The sequence below is a fragment of the Parasteatoda tepidariorum genome, chromosome 4 (genome assembly GCF_043381705.1).
Source record: "Parasteatoda tepidariorum isolate YZ-2023 chromosome 4, CAS_Ptep_4.0, whole genome shotgun sequence".
Lineage (NCBI taxonomy): Eukaryota > Metazoa > Arthropoda > Arachnida > Araneae > Theridiidae > Parasteatoda > Parasteatoda tepidariorum.
The window spans coordinates 67970302-67993671 of NC_092207.1; the positions used below are offsets into that span (position 1 = coordinate 67970302).

Consider the following 23370-nt stretch of genomic DNA (forward strand, 5'->3'; position numbering starts at 1 on the left):
AGAGGCAAAAATGTGAACTTTATGGTTGATTCTACCGCTCATCAGTAAAGGCCATCTCAACAAAACGAAACAATATCGTCTTCCACAGCGCGAGTTGGCATCGGAACGTAAGAGAAAGTCCTTGCGTGTATCGCCATATCGTCTTCTTCACTCGACGGCTTAAATCAGATTTCTGATGCATCGCTTGGAATAAAGTTGCTGTATCGGTTTGCCGATATAGGCGTTAAATCGATATGTCGCGATATATCGATTTATAGCCCAGTCCTAATTACAGTACAGGGAAAAAATGACAATAAATAAATAATATGAGATGTTCCATTAAAAAGCTGTGCTCTAAACAGTAATTGAAAAAAAAAGAAACTTTTCAATTCATATAAGTGTCGAAAAAATGACGAAATGGACTTATCTGAAGATTTTTTTCCTTAAAAAAAAAGTACAAAAACTTGTGATTCAGTATAAAGTAATCTAGTTTCAATTCTTCAAATTTCGTTTTTCCATTTGTCTTCTAGAAGGTAATTTTGCAAGCCATGTGCAGAAACATGGATTATAACACTTAACAAAGTTGTGCGAAAACTATTTCGTATAATAAACAATACTGTAATATAATTTAAAAAATGATTTTATATTATTCCTTATTATATCTATACAAATTCGAAAAAAAAAAACTTAAGAAAAATACTTTTCTAAAAAATACTCTGTCGAATATTTGCCCGATCTTTTAACCAACTGAATTGTGACAAAAGGACCAAATACTTGTTACATCCCCAATTTTAATGCAATGTTATTGCAGCCTGAGAAATTCATAAAGTGGCAGGAAACGTAAACTGTTCGCTGTTTGTAATTCTGATTTCAATTTTTTGTTGCTAAAGTGATCTTTTTCGGCTCACATCGGGTCGAACCTGATTTGATAACAATAACCGATTGATTACAATAAACGAAAAAAAAAATTAAGCTAAAAAATGATTTTTTTTCGTCTTTTAAACACTTAGATGTTGCAGTTTCACTATCCCCCTCCCCATTTTATTGTTTGACCAATAGCGATTCAGTAAGGGACCTGCCAATATCAAGTGGCATATCCGAAACAATGTTCTCTTTTGAAGGTCACCCCATAGCGGCTGGAACATATCATCTGTCACATTGTTTAGTTCTTCTGAAAAGGGTCTCGTGACAAACATTGACACGTTACTGGCAGGTCTTCTTTTCTCTTTATTTAGGATTTCCGGGAATTTGAAATCGTACAGTGCTGCGGAATTTTACAATGCTTGACCGAAAACGGCAAAATACCCCCCCCCCTCATAATAACACATGCTTAAAAGATAATATACCAGCCCCGTTTGGACTTTTGGTAAGTTTCAGGAAACACTTCACAAAACACAAAAAAAGTTTTCCTTCTTGTTTTTATTGATTTCAGGAAAATAAAATTTACCTATAAACTGAGAACAATAAACGAACATTTGATTACAATAAACGATGATTTTTCAATGTATTTTGATATAAGCGGACGGGACTAAGCGATTTTGATAACATTAAACGATTGATAACATTAACCGTGATCACATTAAGCGCCATCTACTGTATATATATAAATAATGCTTACTATATAAAAATCTAATAATCAATTGAAAGAAATAATAAATTGCATTTCTAAATAAGTATTAAATTTTATTTTGGACTATAATGGTTTTACTTTTTTTAAGACTCTTGTTTAAACTTTAGAAATTTTACAATATATAACTAATGCTTAAATAAATATTACTATATTTGCCGTCAACATGTCTAAATACACATGCAGCCCTTCGTTAGTTAGTCTGCTGTGAAAGTGGCCCTTCAGTCAGAAAGGTTGTGCACCTTAATACTTTGTACATTAAAAAGACAACCATAAGTTTAAAAATAAATAATAGCTGAATTTTGTGCTGTTACATAAAACTATTGAAATATATATTTCATATTACACATATAAAAATAAAAATTACAATTTAAAAGAATTAATATGGTAAATAAAAAATAAATAAATTTATATTTCTTATAAATGTAATTTACTTAATATNCTGTGCTACCGTAAAGTGCTCGACTTCGAGCGCAGGTCGTCGGGCTACCGAAGCGGGGGTGCCATCCCCTCTGCAGAGGATCAAAATTGAGATGGCATGTCTTCGGATTATCCTCCGGGATTTTTCCCCGACCGTCGCCAATAGCCCAATGTGCAGCTCCAGTGCGACGTAAATTAACAACAACAACAACAAGAAATATATATTTCATATTACACATAAAAAATTAAAATTACAATTTAAAAGAATTAATATGGTAAATAAAAAATAAATAAATTTATATTTCTTATAAATGTAATTTACTTAATATTTTATAATCTAAACTTAATAATTCTAATCAAAGTTTTTTCTAATTTTAAATGCAGCTAAATATTTAAACTAAAATAAACAGATCAATTTATGAATGACCCCTCAGATTACCATTTTGAAATTTTTATAACAAATATATTGTTAGTGTGATCAAAGTAATTTTAAATAAACAGTACAAAGAGATTAATTTAGAGTGTTAAAACAAAATCCCAATCGTGCTAGATGTGTTTTCTTCTTCAAAAACAGTTAAGTAGTTGACCCATAATTCACCCTTAAAGTGGGAAATTTTATTTATCAAGTTTATATATATATATATATATATATATATATATATATTCAAAAAAAAATTCAAGAGTATTCAAAATGCAGAAACAACAATTAGGATAAATTATATCACATAGGGGAGAGTTGGATAAAACGGGATAGTCGGACAAAACGGGATACGTCGCATAGGGACCAAACTATTGCAGCTATCTAGTGGAAAAAGACAGAAACGTGTTATTCGACCGTGATTATGTCATTCTTGGTGCGTCCCGCCTCGAGATCGCTATTTCATAGAAAGTTGTAGATCTCAGAACTGTTTTACTCTATTTTTTTACCATTTTCTACATTTACGTGCGTTGTTTTTTACATTGTACTGCCTACATATATGGGAATAAAATTCCGGTGAGTATTAAATTTAATTAACCATTTATTTACCAATATTTTTATGTGCAGTCTATCTAATTTTCTTTTCACATTTAGGCATCAGTCATGTTTGTTTCAAAAAGTGTCGGAGTCGGACAAAACGGGACACTTGTGAGTTGGATAAAGCGGGATAGAGTTTTTATGTCCCGTTTTATCCACCTATTTATTTGCTGGATTATTACATTTTAAAAAAGCCATATATTAATGTAGGCCTATTAATGTAGACCAACTTATTTATATTAGCTATATATATTTTTGAAAAATTCAGTCTCTTTACATAGTAATGCAAAATTTGTTTATTAACGTTCATTATTAAGCATTTTATTTTCGACTCTAGGATTTCACATCTTTCTTTAGAGCTAATTGTAATGTATTTCTCTGATGAAGACTTGAGCTTTTTTATATATATAAACAATATTATTTACATATTTGAATTTCATATTTATATATATGCAAAAAATTAAACATTGTAAACCCTATCCCGTTTTATCCAACCCAAGTATGCTAAAACGGGATATGTAAGAGTTTGGAAATTAATTTTTTTTTCTATTTCACAGTCATTAAAATTAGTTTAAAATATGTTTTTTGTGTGCTTCAATAAATGTTGTAGCTACAAAAAAAATAATGTATGGTTTACCTTAACAGATATTCCGTAGTAAATAAAAACAATAATGGTATCCCGTTTTATCCAACTCTCCCCTACTTCAATCCCTTTTGTACACTTAATGGATCGTCTATAAAGTTAAACCTATTAAATATTTGAAATTTTAGAATAATTAATTAAATCTTACAATGAAACTCTGTTGAGGAAAGAAAAATAAAGCAGAATTCTGAAGATGTCTTATGAAGAAATCTTATCTTTATTAAATCAAACAAATAAAAGATATACAAAACTTTCAAAGTGATGAAGATTAGTCAGAGTTAAATTTCTTAAACTCATAAATAAAATCAAAATTGGTGAATGATCTCCAGGTTCAATAATTGCGGTACTAATCTATGAAAGCAACAGTGCACTAACAATATCACTGACTTTCAATTGATGAATGATGAAGAGAGAGGATAATATAGAGTGCATCGCAATTATAGTGTAATTAAAACACTTCTTTAAAATTATCATTCAAAAGAGGACATAGAGGACTAAAACATTTAAAAGAGGACTAAAACAAACTTTACTCTAAAAATAGAACCTCAAGGGAAAAGAGAACCAATTGGAATCCCTGCACAGCAATTATTTTACTGCTTTTTCTCACTTTTCAGCATTCCTAAATTTATTGTGATACCGCTTTAAGAAATGCTAGTGTAAACCCTGGTTTTGCTAACACATCTGAGCAACAGGTTTTAATGCTTTTGTCACCTCAAACTCAAATTAATTCATTTTTTTCAAACTTTTTGAAGGTTTTAACTAAATTTCCCAATATTTAGATTTAAAAATCACCCTTTTCCCCTGTTCTAAAGGGTCATCTAGTAAATAAAAAGTGAAAAAAGTTTATAATTTTAAATACAAATTTCATGTTTATATCTATCATTAATTCTCGGATAACATAACTAAAACTTTTTGGGTTAAAAAAATAAATAAAAAAAGTGAGTTTTCAAAACTAATTTTCCTAAAATTCTAAACTCTGGAGAGAAAAAATGAGAGGCAAAAATGTGAACTTTATGGTTGAAAAAAATAAAAATTCTAATACATAAATTTGAATACATCAGTCTTAAATAATCAGAAAATTAAAAAAAAAGGAAACAAAAATCTTAATAAAGTTTTTCAATTAAAAAAATATAATAAAAAAAATTGAACACTGTAACATCTCTGGTAAACATCCACATTGAACATATAAGAATTTTTCTTTATCTAAAATATACTGGATTCACAAACACCCATCTCATTTTATTATGTATGTATAAGTGAATCAATACAATGTATTAGAATTCATTACAGTCATAAAAGTTATTAACTTAATTGTATACACCAATTGATACATTAAAATAATAGCTTAATTTTATACATTAATAATTTACTAAAATCGATTCTTACCTATATACACTCTCAAATTGAATTTGATGAAAGGAATCAATTTTCATTAGCAGTCCCTAAAAATTAAAAATTTAATAAGATAAAAATTTTAAGTTATATCTCACGAATAAACATAGCTATATAAAAATTCATTTGCGTTGCATTTTACCTGTTTGATTTTGAATATGTTACTTTTAAAGTCTTAAGCAATAGAAGAAGGGTTTAGAAATTTTTTTAATACAAAATAAGTATAAAATTTATGTATTTAATCAACACATTTTAAAACAACGTTTTAACTTGTATAAAATAGATACAAATATGCCTGTTGAAAGATGTTATATAATAAACTGAAACTTTTTTAGCACTTTTGAAAAAAATTATAGGAAAAAAGTTCATAATTATAAAAAAGTCACACGCAATATTCAAATATGATAATATGTGTTAAAAAAATGTGAGTGTCCGTTGTTTAACAAGTTGTTTGGTAAAGCATTAAATATACAAAAAAAAGTCAACAATTTGTATCAGTTTCACATTTAAGGGTGAAGTGTAACATGTTTCCTTGTGGTGCACCCTGGATAAAGTTAAATCTGTCACAGCCTTTGTTTATATCTTTCCCTACCTTCAGGCCCACTTGCACCATATTAAACTTGCTGATTCTCCTGACTGCAATTTGTATAAGGTTATTTCAAGACGCTCTCCACTCCGGGAGATACTTCTTATTTGTATTGGGCTGCAAGACTTCTCATGCTCAAAAGAGTACATTCGTTATTCAATAAAAGAAATTTATGTCAAAAGGTTAATTAAATTTGTTAATTGTTTTGATAAAATTTGTAACAAATGTAACAAGTGCCAAAATAGTAAACTAACAAATTGTGAATCTTAAATTGACTTTGCTTTTTTTACTTATGTATGATTTTTGCTAGTTGTAATGGGAAATAGGAAAATTATAACAATCATCTAATGCCAAAATGATCTTGCTTAGTTAATGTTCTTTTGCTACTAAATTTACTAAATATAATATATAGTTTCAAGACAAAATTTAATGCTTCACCTTGAATTTCAACACTGAATTGCTACTTCATGATTGAAAAAGTTAAGAGGATATCTGGCATAAACTAACATGTTTATTAAAATATTTTTCAATCGAGAGAACATGTACTTTAGATACAATAATGAACTTATAAGAACTAGAAAAGCCTATACAAATTTTGAACAAAGATGGCACATTAGTTATGGGTCTGCACTATGGTTACGATGAACTGGTGCTGTCTCCAATGAATCCCATACAGCTTCAAAACAATGAGAGTACCAGCTTATCTAGGATCTACAGAGGGATGGTGCCCAAGACTTTTCACATTACCAACATTATGCCCTAGGTTTCAAAACTATGAAAGCTTAATCTCTGTAAACTCTCTGCCAATAAAAAGACTGTCATAGACCTACATTGCTTTATACAATTTACTTTAAGTTATATAACAATTGCATAGATTCACTTCAAAAATTAAAAGCAAAACAATTCATCCATGATCAATTCAAATTCTGATATCTCTTTCTTATTTAAATAATCTGACAGGCTACTAAAATTAAAAATAAAATGAAGAAATAAAAATTAAAGTTACCTAAAAATGTTTAAGAAAGTGTCTATTTATTTAAATTGAAAGAAAGATATTAATAAATCAAGAAATCCATTATGGTATATGTTTACAAAAATATTTCTATTCACTTAATATGCAAGGAAAATCATACATTTCAGAGTTAGGTTGTTAAAAACAAAATTTATAAAGATTTTATTTTAAAATCAAATTGCTAATAAAAAAATTAACAAATATACCTTTTGCATATCATAATGGAGACCCCTAATGGCAAAACCTGGTTGATAGTCCAATTGTCTAATTTCTTGAGGATACTGCAAAAAATAAATTTTAAGAACATTTTTTTTTGTAAAAAAATAAATAAATGAATAACTATAATAAATACTTTCTATTACTTTCATAACAATCAAGAACAAATCCAAAATTTAATGACCATTTCATTTGTTTCAAATGCATAGATGAAAATGTAAAAGAGAGCCCTCTTATAATAATCATTATTTAATGAAATTCTGGATTTAACAAAGAAAAGGAATTCTTATGTTTGGTACAATGTTGAAAATGTATAAACTCTTTTATCTTAATAACTCTTTTATCAAGCAATATTTTTTCACTTTTCTTTCCATTTTCTTGGATTAAATAAGAAAATTAATTTTGAAATTATAAAATAATCTCAGAAGTAATGTAAAAATTTTCAAAAATAAAACATACATAGTACATTATAACTATATCAGTAATAATGTAATCTGGTTTTACACAACACAATAATGGTAAAACAGTTTACAGTATCATTCATTACTCTCCAGTGACGATATCAAAGCAGAAGTGATATAACATAGAAAGCAAATACTCAGAAAAAAAAAAGACTACTATGGAGACTCGTATGTTTTTGGAAAAGCAGTACAGTGTCATTAAAAAATCTAGAGCAGTTTTTAAAGCTATAGAGCAAAGGATGAAATATTTAAGACATTGATAATTTTATGTCAAATTGTATCTAAAAACAAATAAAGATTACACATTTTTCTAACAGTTGATCTTCTGTCAATGTTTAAAAAATATGCTTACATTTTTTTCTACTGATTTACAAATTTTCCCGCTTTGTGTCCAACAAAAAAGGCAAACACGGGGTTCCATTGCACACATATATATATATATATATATTAAATTGAAAAAACAAAATTAAAACCAGCTATACAGATTTATGAATTAGATAGAAACAATTATTAAAGCAAAAGTTAAAACTAATCATAATCTGATTGAAACAAATATAAAATCATTAAAAAAGTAGAAACCATATTTACTTTAAACTTGTTTATTAGCCAATCTCTACCCAAATCATATATTAAATAGTGGAGTGATTCCTTGTATACAGCAAGGGTATAGTCATAATCAAAGCCATATACTTCAATATCTGACAAATCTAACTCGTTGTTAGCAAACACTCCAAGTGGGTTCACATCAGGTGGTGGTAAATCAGCTGAAAGAAAAAATAATTTTATTAAGTGATGTCACGCTAAAAATCACTTAATTAAAATTCTTCAGAAATCACTAATTTAAAAAGTATTACATATTAACTAGTAAAAAGTCAAGGACACGCAGACTAAAGCACTGCTTTAAAAAAATCTAAAATTTGTTAAAAAAAGTTAACAATCATGTTTGTTCTTTATAAAGTATAGGATGGTATTTCCTATAAGAAAAATAAAAAATCTTCTAAATTTTGTAGGGCACGGAAAAAGATTTGTAATGATTGCAAGTGTATCCTTAAGTTGTTAATATTTAAAAGTGGAAAAAACCAACATTTTCCAGAAAATTGATTTGCTTGATATATAAATGAAAAATTTCCCGAAGCTTCATAATTATCAAAATTGGTAAAATCCCTTAATACATTATATGCTTGGCAGAATTTTGGAAAATGTCACCAACACTGAAATGATGCCTTAGGGCCTATCATCATTGCATATCAAAGTTGGTGTACCTGGCAAATATATATCGGGTAGTGGCACTTCACATCTAAAAACAATCAGTGTAGGGTATGCGTATTGACAAAACATACCGTAGATTGTAAAGGGGTTGGCGAAAATAACTATCGGCGTTGAAGGAGCGTCTTGCAAATCGCCAAACAGCTGTGTGCTTATGTTTTTGTTTTGTTTTCGGTATCACGTATCTATCATTCACCAAGTTATATATGGGTGTCACATTTCAGATTTTCAAATAAGCTGATCTTCATTAGATTCTTCTGCATTAAATGAAATATAAAGCGTATTTTTTTGTTATAGCTCCGACATAATCGTTTGTATTTGTTAACATAATTGTGTTTATTAGCGTTTTTTAGAAGATCGTAATAAAACTAAGATAAAAAAAATTATATATTATTACCTCCATAGCCCCCTTCTGTATTTTCATAACTTTCATTAAATGTATACGCGTATTTCAAGTAGTGAACTTCTTTACCTACTCATCCACTTATTAAAATTAATTATTTCACAATAACCTCTAATCCTTANGTAGGGCACGGAAAAAGATTTGTAATGATTGCAAGTGTATCCTTAAGTTGTTAATATTTAAAAGTGGAAAAAACCAACATTTTCCAGAAAATTGATTTGCTTGATATATAAATGAAAAATTTCCCGAAGCTTCATAATTATCAAAATTGGTAAAATCCCTTAATACATTATATGCTTGGCAGAATTTTGGGAAAATGTCACCAACACTGAAATGATGCCTTAGCGCTTATCATCATTGCATATCAAAGTTGGTGTACCTGGCAAATGTATATCGGGTAGTGGCACTTCACATCTAAAAACAATCAGTGTAGGGTATACCAGATAAATGTACACTGGGCAGTGGCACTAAAAGAGAGGAAAATTAAAACTCAACTATTTAAAAAATAAATGTCTAGCAAAATCTGCAATTACAGATTCCAAACATTATTGCCTTCCCAAACATCGCCAATGTTGCCAAATCCACGTAATCCATGTAATTATTATTTAAACAGTAAGTTCATTTTTAAATGGAATGAGTATAAAGTCAGTTCTCTTAAGGGATGGCGGCTTATTTTTACAAAAAAGGCAATGAGGGTGCATTTATATGGATCAAAGCGCAGATGAGATGGTCCGACCTTCTAAAATTGTTTAGGAAGAACACTGGTCAATTTAACGAGATGCATAAGAAATCTATTAAGATGGATTAAATAATTGATTATGCTTCAGAAGATTTGACTTTAATTAAAATTGAAGCAAATAAAATTAGATTTCATCAAATTCTTGCAGTTAAGATGTGAAAGCTATTACAAACATAAGAAAGCATCATAGATTGGTTTATTGCATAACAGTGAGACTCTTTTTAAAGATTTGTAGGAAAGGATGAGAGTATAACATTTAGTTCTGAAATTAGATCCCATACACTGAATGATTTTCGAAATAGAGCAACAAGTCACCAAGATCATATAACTTGATATGTCTTAACATTATACATTAATAAAAAATTGAAACAACAACAAAGGTCAAGTTTGATTTCAAATTTTAGAATTGAATTACAGATATAAACATTTATGAAGCTTTCCAAGCATTGCACTCGCAGAGAAGATTAAAATAATTTATTTACCATTCTCTTATCTAAATATGACAATATGGGCATATTGTTAATAGTAAAAGCTGCAAAAGTTCTAAAGACTGAAATATTTTTAATAAAAAAAAAGATATGCACCATTTTTAAGAGGAAATAAAAATTAAATGCATATCATAATAAAGTACTTATCATGTAAGTAGGATAAAAAAAAATTCTGCTTTAAATTTTTTTTATTTTGCATTTTTATTTATTTAATTCAATTTTTATGTTTTTAAAAAATAAATGAAAAAATTTATAAAAAAAAACTGGCAAAGGTCTATATTTTTTTCACATTTTTTCTCTAGCACCCAGCTAAACAAAAAGTATCATACTACTTATAAATAGAAACCAAAATATGATTTTTGTTTAAACGAAAAGGAAAGAAAATAGAAATTGAAAACTAAAATAAAAAAAATCCATCAAAAGACTGTGAATCCTCCTCTACATACCTATTGTACACAGTAGAATTTAAGAGTAGTTGTGATTTACCTACTAAAACCTAACATATGTTTACTGATGTATGAGAGATTTAGGATTCTGTGCCAAAATGGTCACCAAGTTGGCAACAACAATGTAGTGGTAGCTTAGACACAGAAAAAAATATCACCAGATGGAACAAACTTGAGGAGTAAAATTTTTAGTTACCCTTTAAAGAAAGCCATTATATCTAAATATTTAAGAATTTAATATAGATTTATATTTAAAAAAATCATAATATTCATAAATTCACAAACCAGGGCTCATAATAAAAAAATTTAAGTTTTATATCAATGTCAAATTAAAATCTTTAAAACCTATACAACTTATTAACTGCCTGCAGTATAAACTTAAAAGACTTATGGTATCTACTTAACGATTAGCCAAGTGGTGACTGGTCATTATGATTTCTGTTCCCAAGAATCTGTCTAGGTTTTTCTGAGACGTACTCATTTTGTGAAAATTTAAGACATAATTTGTGAAAATTAAAAATTATATTAAAAATCAACAGAATATATGGTAAAAATATGGTTTTATCGTTTCTTACGGGATACAAAAATAAAACTTTTTCTTAAAGTATTTTGTGAAACTACTGTTTTTCCTGAAGTTGAATTTGTGAAGGTACTGCTAAACAGTAGTAAACTTGGCCTGCACAGACCCCTAGTTCCTATCTCATGCTGTTGTAAAACATCAGTGTAGACAGATCATGGGTTAGAATCCCCTTGCTGTCATGCTAACCGTGAGAGGTTTACCTCTCCATGTAACGCAAATTCGGATTAGTACTCCTCCGTGAAGGATAGTTTGTCCCAATGCTGGATCCAGGAGATCCTTTGTCTTCTAGGTTTGGTTTAAAATTAAAAGGCTACAGAGAGGAACATTAATACTAGTAAATTCAGAATTGGATCGGCTGTGGCTCTAAAATAGAATGAAAATATGTCTATGCATTTCAAAAAGTAATAATAAATAAATAATTAAAAAAGAATTTGGTGGAGGTGTAGGTACATTTTTTGGCGACTTTTTACTAGCGCCCAGCTAATCGAATAGTAGCTGATTTATTTACAACTTTATTCATGAAAAGTGTTTTTTAGACACAAAGAACTTTCTAATTACTAATTTATAAAAGGCAGGACCAATAAACAAACAATATTCTGCTGCATTCATATTTAACATTAATTTATTGATGACTTTCATACAGAATTTTCAAGCTACTTCGATAAAGGAAATTTTTCGCAATAAGTCACAAAATACGGATATTAAAAAGAATACCCTCATAAGCTTGTTTAGCAACATAGTACTTTTCCAACAAAGTATCCTTGTTTGCTTTATCACTGGAATTTCTGCTAGGAAGTAGGAAATTTAGACTGGGAACGCGATTAAAAATATTTTTAGCAGAATAGCATGTAGGCATGCTGCTTAAGGAAAAGCAGAACCGTATGAGCGGTCTGCAGAACATTGTGAACTATAAATAAGTGAATAATAGGGATCCTAATAGCTATTAAAGTAAAATTAGCTATATGTTTTCAGGTCCACAATATAAGTACAAGAGGACTGAAAACAGTAATTTAGTAAACAAAAAATTAAACGTTGCCAAATGATAGAGTAAATAGATGAAAAAAAATAATGGGGTTTCCCTGGCCGAGTAGTTTTATCATTCTCTCAAACTTTAAATGGAGCATTCTCACTGCATTATAATGCACGCTTGCGAGTATTTCACAATCAGTTTCGAAACATTCGCACACGTGTTGTACAGTGTAAATAGCACCAAACGCTGTGTATTATTCGCGATCGCAACACTTGAGTACGTCCTCTAACGGGAGCCTGAAAATATCGGGCATTAGCTCCACCATAACCTTTGGCAATGACGGACGATATTTTCTTAGCAGCAAATAAGAAGCAAAATTTGCATAAGGAAAAGGTAGAAGAACTTTAAAAAACTAACCAGAACATGTCAAACATTGAAACAGAATAGGCCAAGCACTTGAAGAACAATTTCTTTATAATTATGTTGTTGGTAATATTACTAACAACATAACATCCGAATTCAATGCTGTTACAGATGTGTGTATTACGGTAAAATAATTTTAACAAATATTAACAAAAAGCAAATATTTTTTCGAATGACTTTTAGGCAAAAATTAAACTCCAGCATCAAATATAAAAACAATTGAGGATATTTTGAAATTAAAAATTTGTTTAATTGAAAGTATTAAAAATATTTGTAACGAGTTAATCTCGAACACGAATTTGTGATATAAAAAAATATCACGAGTTACCCTTATGGCTAGAACGACAACAGTGAAATTGTGTATAAAAGCTCTAGCATGAAATTCTTAAATAAAATATGACTACTAGGCATCCACGTCTTCTGAGTTGGATTTAATGCCAGAGAGTAATAAAAGGCTAAAAATTTATAGCAGAGATTTTTTTTCCAAATCCAGTTCAATATAACACGGTGATATTTTAGTAGGACTTAAAATAGGACTTAAGTCCTATTCAGTAGGACTTAAAATAGGACTTAAATCCTATTTAGTAGGACTTAAAATAGGGCTTAAGTCCTATTTTTTTTTAAAAATGTCCCTCTGACATAAAGTCGTGTTGCACGATGGCTTGTCTTCACAGGGGACACGTCGATTGACGCTGGCGCATTCAATTGTCCAGACATNATGCATAAGTTTGTAATTGCAAGAAAAAAATAAAAAGAATAATCATAACAAAAAAAAAAGAAAAAAGAAGAGAAAAATTGAGAAAGTAATTTGTTTTTTTAAAAATTGTAATGCAATTTTTTTCTTCAGATTATTTAAACTAACAATTATTTAGAAATTGCTAGTTCATGCATTCTACCTATTTATTAAAGCTTATTTATTGTGCGTTATTTCGATACTCACTGTACCTTTAAAACTATAAGATTTGGTATAAAGCTTCGCATTTTATGAATTGCAAATATAAATAAAATAATTACAAGTAATAAAATAATCATAATTTTAAAATTATGATTATTTTATTACTTTCTATAATAATTATTATAGAAAGTAATAGAATTTATTTTTAAAATAATTATTATAAAAATTTTTATAAATGATAAAATAAATAAAAATAGAAAGTTACGAAATTTTTCAAAAAAATAAGAAAAAGGAAAAGTTTCAAATTAAATAACCCTTATTGATAATTATAGTTCGTTAAATCTAAAAGCTCTCGATAATATAATATAATTTCTAAAGTTTCATAATCTAGTGATGAAATTTCTGCATGAATCAACTACACATATGCGTAGTTGATATATATTTAATTATTTTTTATTTATTTATTTTATTTATTTACTTATATATATTTTTTTCAAATATATATTTGAAAAAAAATTAAAAGTGTGATTTTTAGCGAAGGTAATAAATAAAGATGTATTTTATTTGTAATCTGTTGTTTTTTATTTTAAGTAATCTGTTATTGTAATCTGTTATTTTTTACATTTTTCACAAACTGTTAGTAAATATACGTGAATCGATTCACTTAAAATAAATACAATGGATGGTGTTTTCTACACAGGGAACGCTGCAAGCTCGGTGCCGCCTTAATTTCCGGGTTACTGTTTCCGTTATCTTTTAAAGCCATTTGGCATCATTGTGTTTTGAGATTCTTGCAAACAATGTATTTGATTACTTATTACTTGTGTTTACAATGCTAACAATACTTGTGTTTACAATGCTAAAAGTGTTAACACTAAGATGGTGAACAGCCTAAAACAAGAACAAACAGTAATAAACTTATGGAAAGAGGCCAAATCAAGACTGCCAAAAAAAAGCGAGTTATTCAAAATCTAGCAACCATGTTTTTAACAATATATCTCTAAATAACTAAAACAAATATTCACTTCAAACTCCCCAAAATTACATAATAACATTAATATCTTATGATATACGGCAGATTTAAGATCTGAAATTATCTAATTTATTTCTTTTATTGAAAACAAAATTATCCGTTTGAAAATATCGCCTCGCACAATAACATGCAGTAAGCAGCTGCAAACTTTCTAACCGGAACTAGATCAGGCATACAGCTCGAGATTATTATTGTTTACATTTCTACTGAAAACACCATCCATAATGCAAGCAAATTTAAAACAAATACTACATATTAAATTCTCGAAGAAAGATTGAAATAAATAGATATTTTATTTTCAGACTACATAATTGGGTATAATATGAAAAAAACACAACTACTTCGATTTAGTAGGAACAACATATGACGCAATGCTAAACGAATGGAATTTAGTTGTTGTTTATTTAGTTGTTGTTTATTTAGTTATTGTTATTAGTAGTTGTTGTTATTTGTTTTAGTTGTTGTTGTTTATTTAGTTGTATTTAGTTTCAATAACTTTTCTTTATAATGCAATAAAATCTGGCAAGCAGCTATTTAAACGATCGAACACTTCGTTTGTTTATTTGTGGCTTGAAGTTAGGCTCGCAGAAAATGCCGTTCATGGGTTAAATTTAGTAGGAACAACACAACCTGTGACGTAGGCTATATTATACCCAATTGTCAAAATGAAAGGAGAATTCATCCTCTTTCAGAAACAAGGCTGTGTACTCTGTGAAAGAGGTCCCGACCGCATAGCGAGGGGAAAACGATTAAAGGATAAACAATAGCCATTGGTCACTTTCTTATAACTTTCGATACACAACGTCACTTGCTAGGGGGAGGGTTCAATCCTTTGTTCGAGGGCTGGGATTCCCTTCACTGCTTTCGAAAGCAGTGTAGGGAATCCCAACCCCCGACGATCGTCGGGGGTTTCGAGTTTAGGATTTTCTTTTACTAACGGACGGGAGTATAGAAGAGACTCGGCGGAATAGTGACGTCACCGTCCACGTTCGAAGGCTGCAAGTTTAAGGGTCCTGGAGATCCTGCGGATGGCATTTACCCTCCACGACTTGCCAGTGCAGCAAGGTCAAAGTGGCCACCTACCGCAGCTGGTGCCATTCAGCCGTGACCCCTTCAAATTTTTTTAAAAAAAACGCCTAAGTGAGGAGGAGCGGTCCTAAAGCTTCGATTCTCACTGCACTGTCGTGATGCAGTGTTTTGTGTGCGTTTGAAATGTGTTAGGATGAAAAGAACCCCATGCCCAACATTGTTCAGCAAAAATGTAAGAAAAAAAACTGGGCCTCCGCAGAAGCCATTTCAAAAAAAGATTCAATGTGTGTGCGCAAGAGGTAAACACCCAAACCATCAAGGTTGGCTTCATGCGTGTTTCAAAAAAAAAGAAAAAAAAGAAAAAGAAAAAAGGTACAATTGTACCTTTTTTCTTTTTCTTTTAGTAGGACTTAAAATAGGACTTAAGTCCTATTTAGTAGGACTTAAAATAGGGCTTAAGTCCTATTTTTTTAAAAAAATGTCCCTCTGACATAAAGTCGTGTTGCACGATGGCTTGTCTTCACAGGGGACACGTCGATTGACGCTGGCGCATTCAATTGTCCAGACATTGCTGATGAAACGTGCTGGCGATTCGTTCGATGAGGGATGTCAACCATCGCCTCCAAGCAAATCGAGTAGGTGTCGGGAGGGATGTAATACTGCTGTTCGAATGGTACCGTGAAGAGGCAATTGCGTATTTCGCTTGCCAGGCGACACACCAATGCTTCTGTCACATAATCTTTCGAAAACCAGTCGGCCACAATCCTTCGCAGCCATTTCATGCCAAATGTATTAAAGGTCCGGTAAGCAGTTTGCGAGATGAATTGGATGCAAAGGTCATTGACTCAAGGACATTCTGATGATGAACCGAGAGCGTCGAGATTTGCCTCAAACGCTCAGCTTAAAAAAATATATACATATATGTTTTTTTATGATGCCAAGAAAGCAGACACCAAAAGTTGCATTTCAAAAAAATTAAATTTCGACTAGTCAAAATTTTTGCTCGACCCAACTCACCAGCCGAGAGAAAAAAAGTTTTTCTTTGTAACAAAGTTTAAGAAATAAGTAACCTGTTGTTTTCTGACATCCATTTTCTAATCATATCTCTTTATGAAGCATAGATAAAATCATGTGAATTACGTGAAATATTGTGTTAAAAGATGAAATAATAAAAAGCCCCTGTCCCACCCAAATCTACGAGCCACCCCCAAGGATTTCAGAGCCTCCCCAACTCCATGGATGTCCATGCATCCCAACCTCTTTCACAGCTCTTCCGTGTTTCACAAAGCCAGGTTTTTTCAAAAAATGTTACACGATTCCAGAGCAGATCGCCTTTCATCGCTTTTTCAAAGCAACGCTTTTCCAATGGATGTGGCAGCAGCCCATGGGTCCATGTTTCCTGATGCCATGCGATGCCAGTCAAAACAGGATTCGACAAAAATCGCCCACTTTTTCAAATGTCAAAAGTACCGCCCAATCCCCCCTTCACCTGTCCCATGGACATCCAAGCCGTTTTCCAATGGGTCCAGATCACTCGATTTTCTGAGGCCATTTAAAAACAGGGTCCACCTTTCTAAATGTCAAAGCCTTCCGACGCCTTAGCGTTGCGATGAGCCTAAGCCTCGACAGGCTGCTTCCACCACTGGCTCAAACATTTGAAAACGTGACTCGGGGCTTTGAAATCGACAGTATCGTACACTTCGCTTGAAAACAAGATTTAAAAAAAGGAAACAGTGGTCGATATTCTGAAGTTTAAGAATTTAGTTTTTTATTTCAACGAGAGAGACAAAAATGACACTGGTAAGTCTAATGTTAATCTTACCATTTGAGTTTCAATTCTTATGGTCCCTAAATCATATTTATCTTATAGCCAAAGTATCTGAAAAATCCCTATAAATTTCCGGAAGTTGGGAATTTTTTTCATTATCTTGAATTTGCATAATTCCGTTGGTTAGTTGGTTCTAATGCCACTTGCCACACGGGCAACCCTGCTTGGTGAAACCGATCAGATTTAAGGCAGAGTGTGAGATTCTTGTTTTTCAGTGGCGCCATCTATGGCCAATAATTTGAATTCGCCACATTGTACGTCGCACCTGTTTATAAGGCGGACTCATTAATCCACAGATCGTAATTTTGACCTGAATCAGAGAACGATCGATCTCCAATCCAGTACCCCCAGAGGTTTTGATCCCCCTACCGACCAGGCTATCCGTCAACATGATTTTGACTATGTAACACACCCTTATCACATTTAGTCTCAAGATGTGGGTATGCGGGAAATGGAGTGTATGGTCTCGTCGCCGTGAAAGAGAGGAGCAACTGGCACATGCGCCAGCCGAGGGACCCGGCGAAGCCCCCCCCCCGTGGCATTTAATTAAAAAACACAAAAATATTACAAAACAATTAATGGCAACAGGCCATGAACAGAAAACTTATTACACAGTTTGAGCAAAAGAATAAGAATTAAAAATAAGAGGGCATAAAAGTATTACTGGGTGGTTGGATTAGGTCAACGGACCCTTATTAACTGGTCAACAGACCCTTATACAAACCAACCCTTTACAACTCCAAAAAGGGACCCGAATGAGTATTAGGCTCACAGAACACAGGAATTCAACCTTGATTTAAAACAAATAAAATCCAGGCACATGCCCATGTTACAAACGGGTAAATACAAATGTTGCTCGGACCCCTACTTCTGAGCTGGGACTGACCAAAAGCGTGATGCAGATGATTAAAAGGTAAAACCGTAAAAGGATTAACGAAGACAAATGTAAAATTGAAGCAAGCTAAAAAGAACAAGCTAAAAGGTAAATATAGCGCTAAAACCAAAATAGTTAAAACCGTGAGTTAAAACCAACTGGGTCAAAAGGGACCCAGTTGTAAATTTTACAGCGAAAATGATTAAAAACAAGACTGTATAAGAGTCGAGTTAAAAACATGGTGTATAACAAGATAAAATTTTAAACAGTAAGAGTGTGATAAATTAAGTAAAAATTAGGAATGCAGTATAAAACCCGAATTTTGACCGATGGTCCGCTAAAATCGTGCCGATGGTCCGCTAAAATGGTATAAGGTAAATCAGTTTTTAAAATTTGACTGACCTAGCTATTTTCCCTATTTTTAATCTGAAAGTGTTTCGAAACTTTTTATGTTACACGCGCGCACTCACATTCATTTTTATAGACTAGATAGATTCACATAGATTAGGCAGAGGTAAATAAAGTGAAGCAAAGAATTATTAGTCCCACCTTATTGTAAATTCATAATAAAATAATTCGGATGCTTGTGTTCTTTTTTCTTTCTGAAAATGGTTCTTATCTGGTTCTTCCACTAAGTATAGCGAAAATAAATTTTTCATTTTACTTAACGTTATATGTTGTAATCTTTGGTGGCCTTACGTTTTTGATGTAAGAAGAGCTCTTTGTTTGTAATTCATACCATGTCATTCATAATTACTTGTCATGTCATTCATAAACCATGTCATGTCATTCATAAGTCATACCATGTCATTCATAAACACTTAATTCCTAAGTATAGGTATTAATAAGCGTTTTATATAATATAGATAGATATTTTATGCCTATGTAAGTATATTTGGTACCTATTACATAATCCTTCAACATTTGAGTTTATACGTATTTGTCAGTGGTCGCCAACTAAAGCTGCATTAATTAAAAAAAAAATGGATCTTGATAAGGGTTTTGGAGCATGATCATTTTTCAACCTGACCTTTAATTTACTGTTAAAATAATTAAAAGTAGTGATGGAGAAAAGTTATTTTAATTCTAATTCATTAAAAAATATTAATACACTATCTTAGTTACCACTGGAAAAAAATACATTCTGAAACTACGGAAAACTTGTTGAAGAATTCTTATCAATACTAAATCACCAATTACCATAATACCAGTAGTACATATTACAGTCAGGAATACATTTGAATTAAGCGTCATCTGTGAATGGCGATATTTTAATGTTTTAAGCGAATTTCCCATTAATTTTTCTACCATGGGTTCGGCTTTTTAAACACATAGCTTATTTTATATTATTTCAATTAATACACATCATCAATAATAATTGAGCATTAGTGTCAATAATAATATGCAGATTTTTTAAGTTTATCCAGAGTGCTTTTCACCTTATTTTTGCTTTTTAGTACAGAAATTACTTTTTTTTTATTTCAATTAATGCATATTATCAACATTAATTAAGCACCATTGTCGTAAATGATAGTAAGACGACTTCTTTCGGTTCTTCTAGACAAATAAATACCTTTACTCCACTTCTTTTTCTTTCTAGTGCATAGTTTATTACTTTTATTAAGTATTGAGAATTGTGAAGTGCTACGAGCATTTATTTCTTTTATTTCAATATGCATATATTACTCTTATTAATTAAACATCATTGGCGTAATTAAGACTCATTAGCGTCGAGTTTTCATGTTTCTAGTAAACGAATTAGTACCACTTTTCTATTAATTTTCGCTTTTGAATACATAAATATTTTTTTTTTCTATAGCATTACCGTTGATTTCAAATAAGTATTTTTTTAGAAACATGTTTAAAAGAATTAATATAAATAAAATAAAATCGCGTAGCATCAGACAAAGTATAAATTTGATGACGAAAACCACGCGTACTCACCACGTAATGATCATTGAATTCATCTGACATAGTGAATATAAAATAATTAAATACTTGCAATAAACTACTTTTTGTTCAAACTGAGCTATATGCTAGCAATTATCACTGATTTTATCTTTAAAATATGTGTTAATTGAATCGTTAAATTTTGAAACAATGGCTAACGCCTAACCAATCAGAAAATTTCATTTCATTTTTCGCTCTTCCTGCAAGAACGATTTGTCGCAAAATGTTCTAAAGTTGACAGTGACCTTCCTCGTGCTTGAAACTATCTGTATGGCAAATTTCATCGCTTTCTCTCTGANTTAATTTTATGCTGATGACAACCTAAGCAATATGGAAATGAATGTGGGGAAACTGGATCCTACCACGTGATTTTCTGGCCACTAAAAATGCACCGACAACAATGGAAAACTGCGACACCATCATTAGAATTTTATATATAGTAAGAGATTTGCAGGAATGTCATTGTCACATGTCTGTTCATCTTATTTTTAAGAGAGTTGCGAATGGCAACGAGAGAAAAAAACAGGTAAAAAATATTAATAAAAATGGTTGCTCTAAAAAATGTCTTCTGATTATTTATCCTGTATTCCTGTCGCGTACAACTGGTGACCCGGACGTGATTTGAACACGCAACCTTCTGATGACAACACTACACTTCGCGTACAGATTACAAAATTATTGATTTAAAATTTAAAGAAAGAAAGTTAAGAATCTCGAAAAATATCAGTATTTGAAGTAATTCTTTTATACTGCGCAAGTGCAGAAAAAATTACAAAAAAATTATTTCATAATTTTGTAGTGAATTGCATTAATGAAAAATGTTTGATTTGTATATATATCCTAAGGATTTAAAAAGTTTCAAGTAATTTTCAAAGTAGTTTCTGTATTTTTCAAGAGGAAGCTTAAAATGATAAAGGGTTTTCCACAAATTTCATTTTGTACAATTAAATCAGATACAATAAAAATGTGACCGGTATTGTGGGGGGGTCATCCCCCATAAAAGTATGTTTTCTTTTCCTATACTATAACATTTTGGTTTCTAAACGATTATTGTAAGGTATTATCATTCGCTATTAAATTTTTTCTTATTATACAAAACAACATTTGTGGAAAACCTCTGATTGTTTTGAGCTATCTCTTAAAAAATACAAAACCTTTTTAGAAAATTGAGTTTTAAATTTTGAAGAAAAAACTTTCTAAATTTTTAAGATGTTCCAACCGAACTTTTTCATTAATTTCTAAATACAATTCACTACAAAATTATGAAGAACTGCGCATACGCAATATTAGAAAACTACTTTAAATATTTATATCTTGAGCAATTTTTAACGAATTTTTTGAAATTTTTAAATCAATAAATTGGTAATTAATTTTAAATTGCACAAAATATTTTGCTTAATTTTATTGAATAAATACAAAGTCATAACGAGAAAAAAACAAGTATGGCAAAAAATAATTTTTCTTTCAAAAATTTTCCATATCTCTATAAATGTTTATTCTAGGTTTATGAAATTTTATGCAGCTATTTAAAATAGCAAATAAATTAATCGATATAAGTTACAAGCTTATTGCTTGATTTTTTGGCATAAAGATAATACTTGTATTTTTCCATAAGGATAATACTTGTATGTTGATAAAAAATACTTGTATTCATTCGTAATTTATTGTAGACCTCCTAAATCTCTGAATCTTGAATTTTATTGCTAAGTATGAAAAATAGCATGAACTAAATGTCTCTAAAGTTATAAAATAATCCTTTAAGTATTTATTGAGTGTGTGTACACCTTGTAAGTGTTTCTTCCATTATTGCAGGGTAGTGTAGGGTGTCTTGCAATGACCACACTTAATATACATTTTATAATTCATTTCAAGAATTAATCCTTTAAAATATACTGTGATAATATCCTTAGGTTACATATGGTGTTCCGTAATGACTACACTTAATATACATTTTATAATTCATCCACAAATAGGTAAAAATTTATTATTAGAGGCCTCTCTTATGTTTTTTCAGAAAACTGGAAAATGACTAATAAGTAAGATTTAAAATAATTATAAATAAGGATAGAAACAGTAAGAAAATGAAAGATTTTATGAGCAGTAAAAATTTCAAGGTACTAGTTCTGATACAAGAGGCACCCAATTCTGCATTCCAGCCGAAAATCAATAAATAAATGAATCATTTTAAAAAAAGTGTACACATATGCAATAGGGGGCAAAAATTAATATTTAAACAGTAAAAATACCCTACTGAGACTGAATGAATTTTTAGTGAGTAAGGTGGAATAATAAACATCAAAACCAGTTTGGAGGCATGGTGAAACTTAGGGATTTTTCTAGTAATCATCTTTCAAATCATCAATGTTTCTTCCAACAATTAAATAGGATTTGATGTTTTCAGTCTTGTCTTCTTCTGTAGTGATTCGTTGGATTTCGAAATTCTTCTTTTTTCTGGCTTAAATATTAATTTGTGAAATTAATTTGCAAATTTTTTAGACATTATATTTATTACAAAATATTCATTACGAAAATATTAATCAAGTGCTCTCTTTTGTATTACTATATACTCTGTTCGGAACACCTTGTATATACCTATTTTATTTTAATTTACAACCGACGTTAATATTCCGACCCAATTCTGAGTTTACGACTATCGATATTCAACTCCGTAGCCTTTTAGTTTTGTACAAAACCCAGACGACAATAAAACTCCAGGATCCAAATTGGGCGTCGAGAAGGAATTTTAGATTGAACTAATCTCCACTTGCGTTACACGGAGAGAAAAACCACAAAAGCCTCTCCTGATTAGCCTGATGGCAAGGAGATTCGAGCCCATGATCTGTCAATCACTGAGAGCATTTTACGTCACAGGACTGTGGTCGTCACGAGCAGGGAGCCTCTCTATCAACCAGCCACCCTTGGGATTCGAACCGGGTTCACATCATTTGGAGGCGAGGCAAACCCTTATCTCATTCATGATTTGTTCTTCAGAATTAGTTTGTATGATATTATTTTACTTACTATTAAAGTTAAGTGAGGCATTAGTTTTTGGTTACATTTCATACGCCATTTTTATATAAACATAGATAATTTAA

The 23370-nt window shown here is 30.6% G+C and overlaps 1 protein-coding gene across 1 annotated transcript in view; it reads right to left on the reverse strand.

The window, feature by feature from the left end:
* LOC107442765 (5' nucleotidase C) overlaps nucleotides 1-12313 on the reverse strand; it is a 36315-nt gene extending 24002 nt beyond the window's left edge. Inside the window, exons 1-4 of the mRNA XM_071179998.1 lie at nucleotides 11988-12313; nucleotides 7940-8115; nucleotides 6881-6955; nucleotides 5071-5126 (exon numbers count right to left, since the gene is read on the reverse strand). Of these exons, the coding sequence (XP_071036099.1) occupies nucleotides 5071-5126; nucleotides 6881-6955; nucleotides 7940-8115; nucleotides 11988-12174 (494 nt within the window). The 5' untranslated portion in view covers nucleotides 12175-12313. The remainder of the gene's footprint in view (nucleotides 1-5070; nucleotides 5127-6880; nucleotides 6956-7939; nucleotides 8116-11987) is intronic.
* Between the last annotated feature and the right edge of the window lie 11057 nt (nucleotides 12314-23370).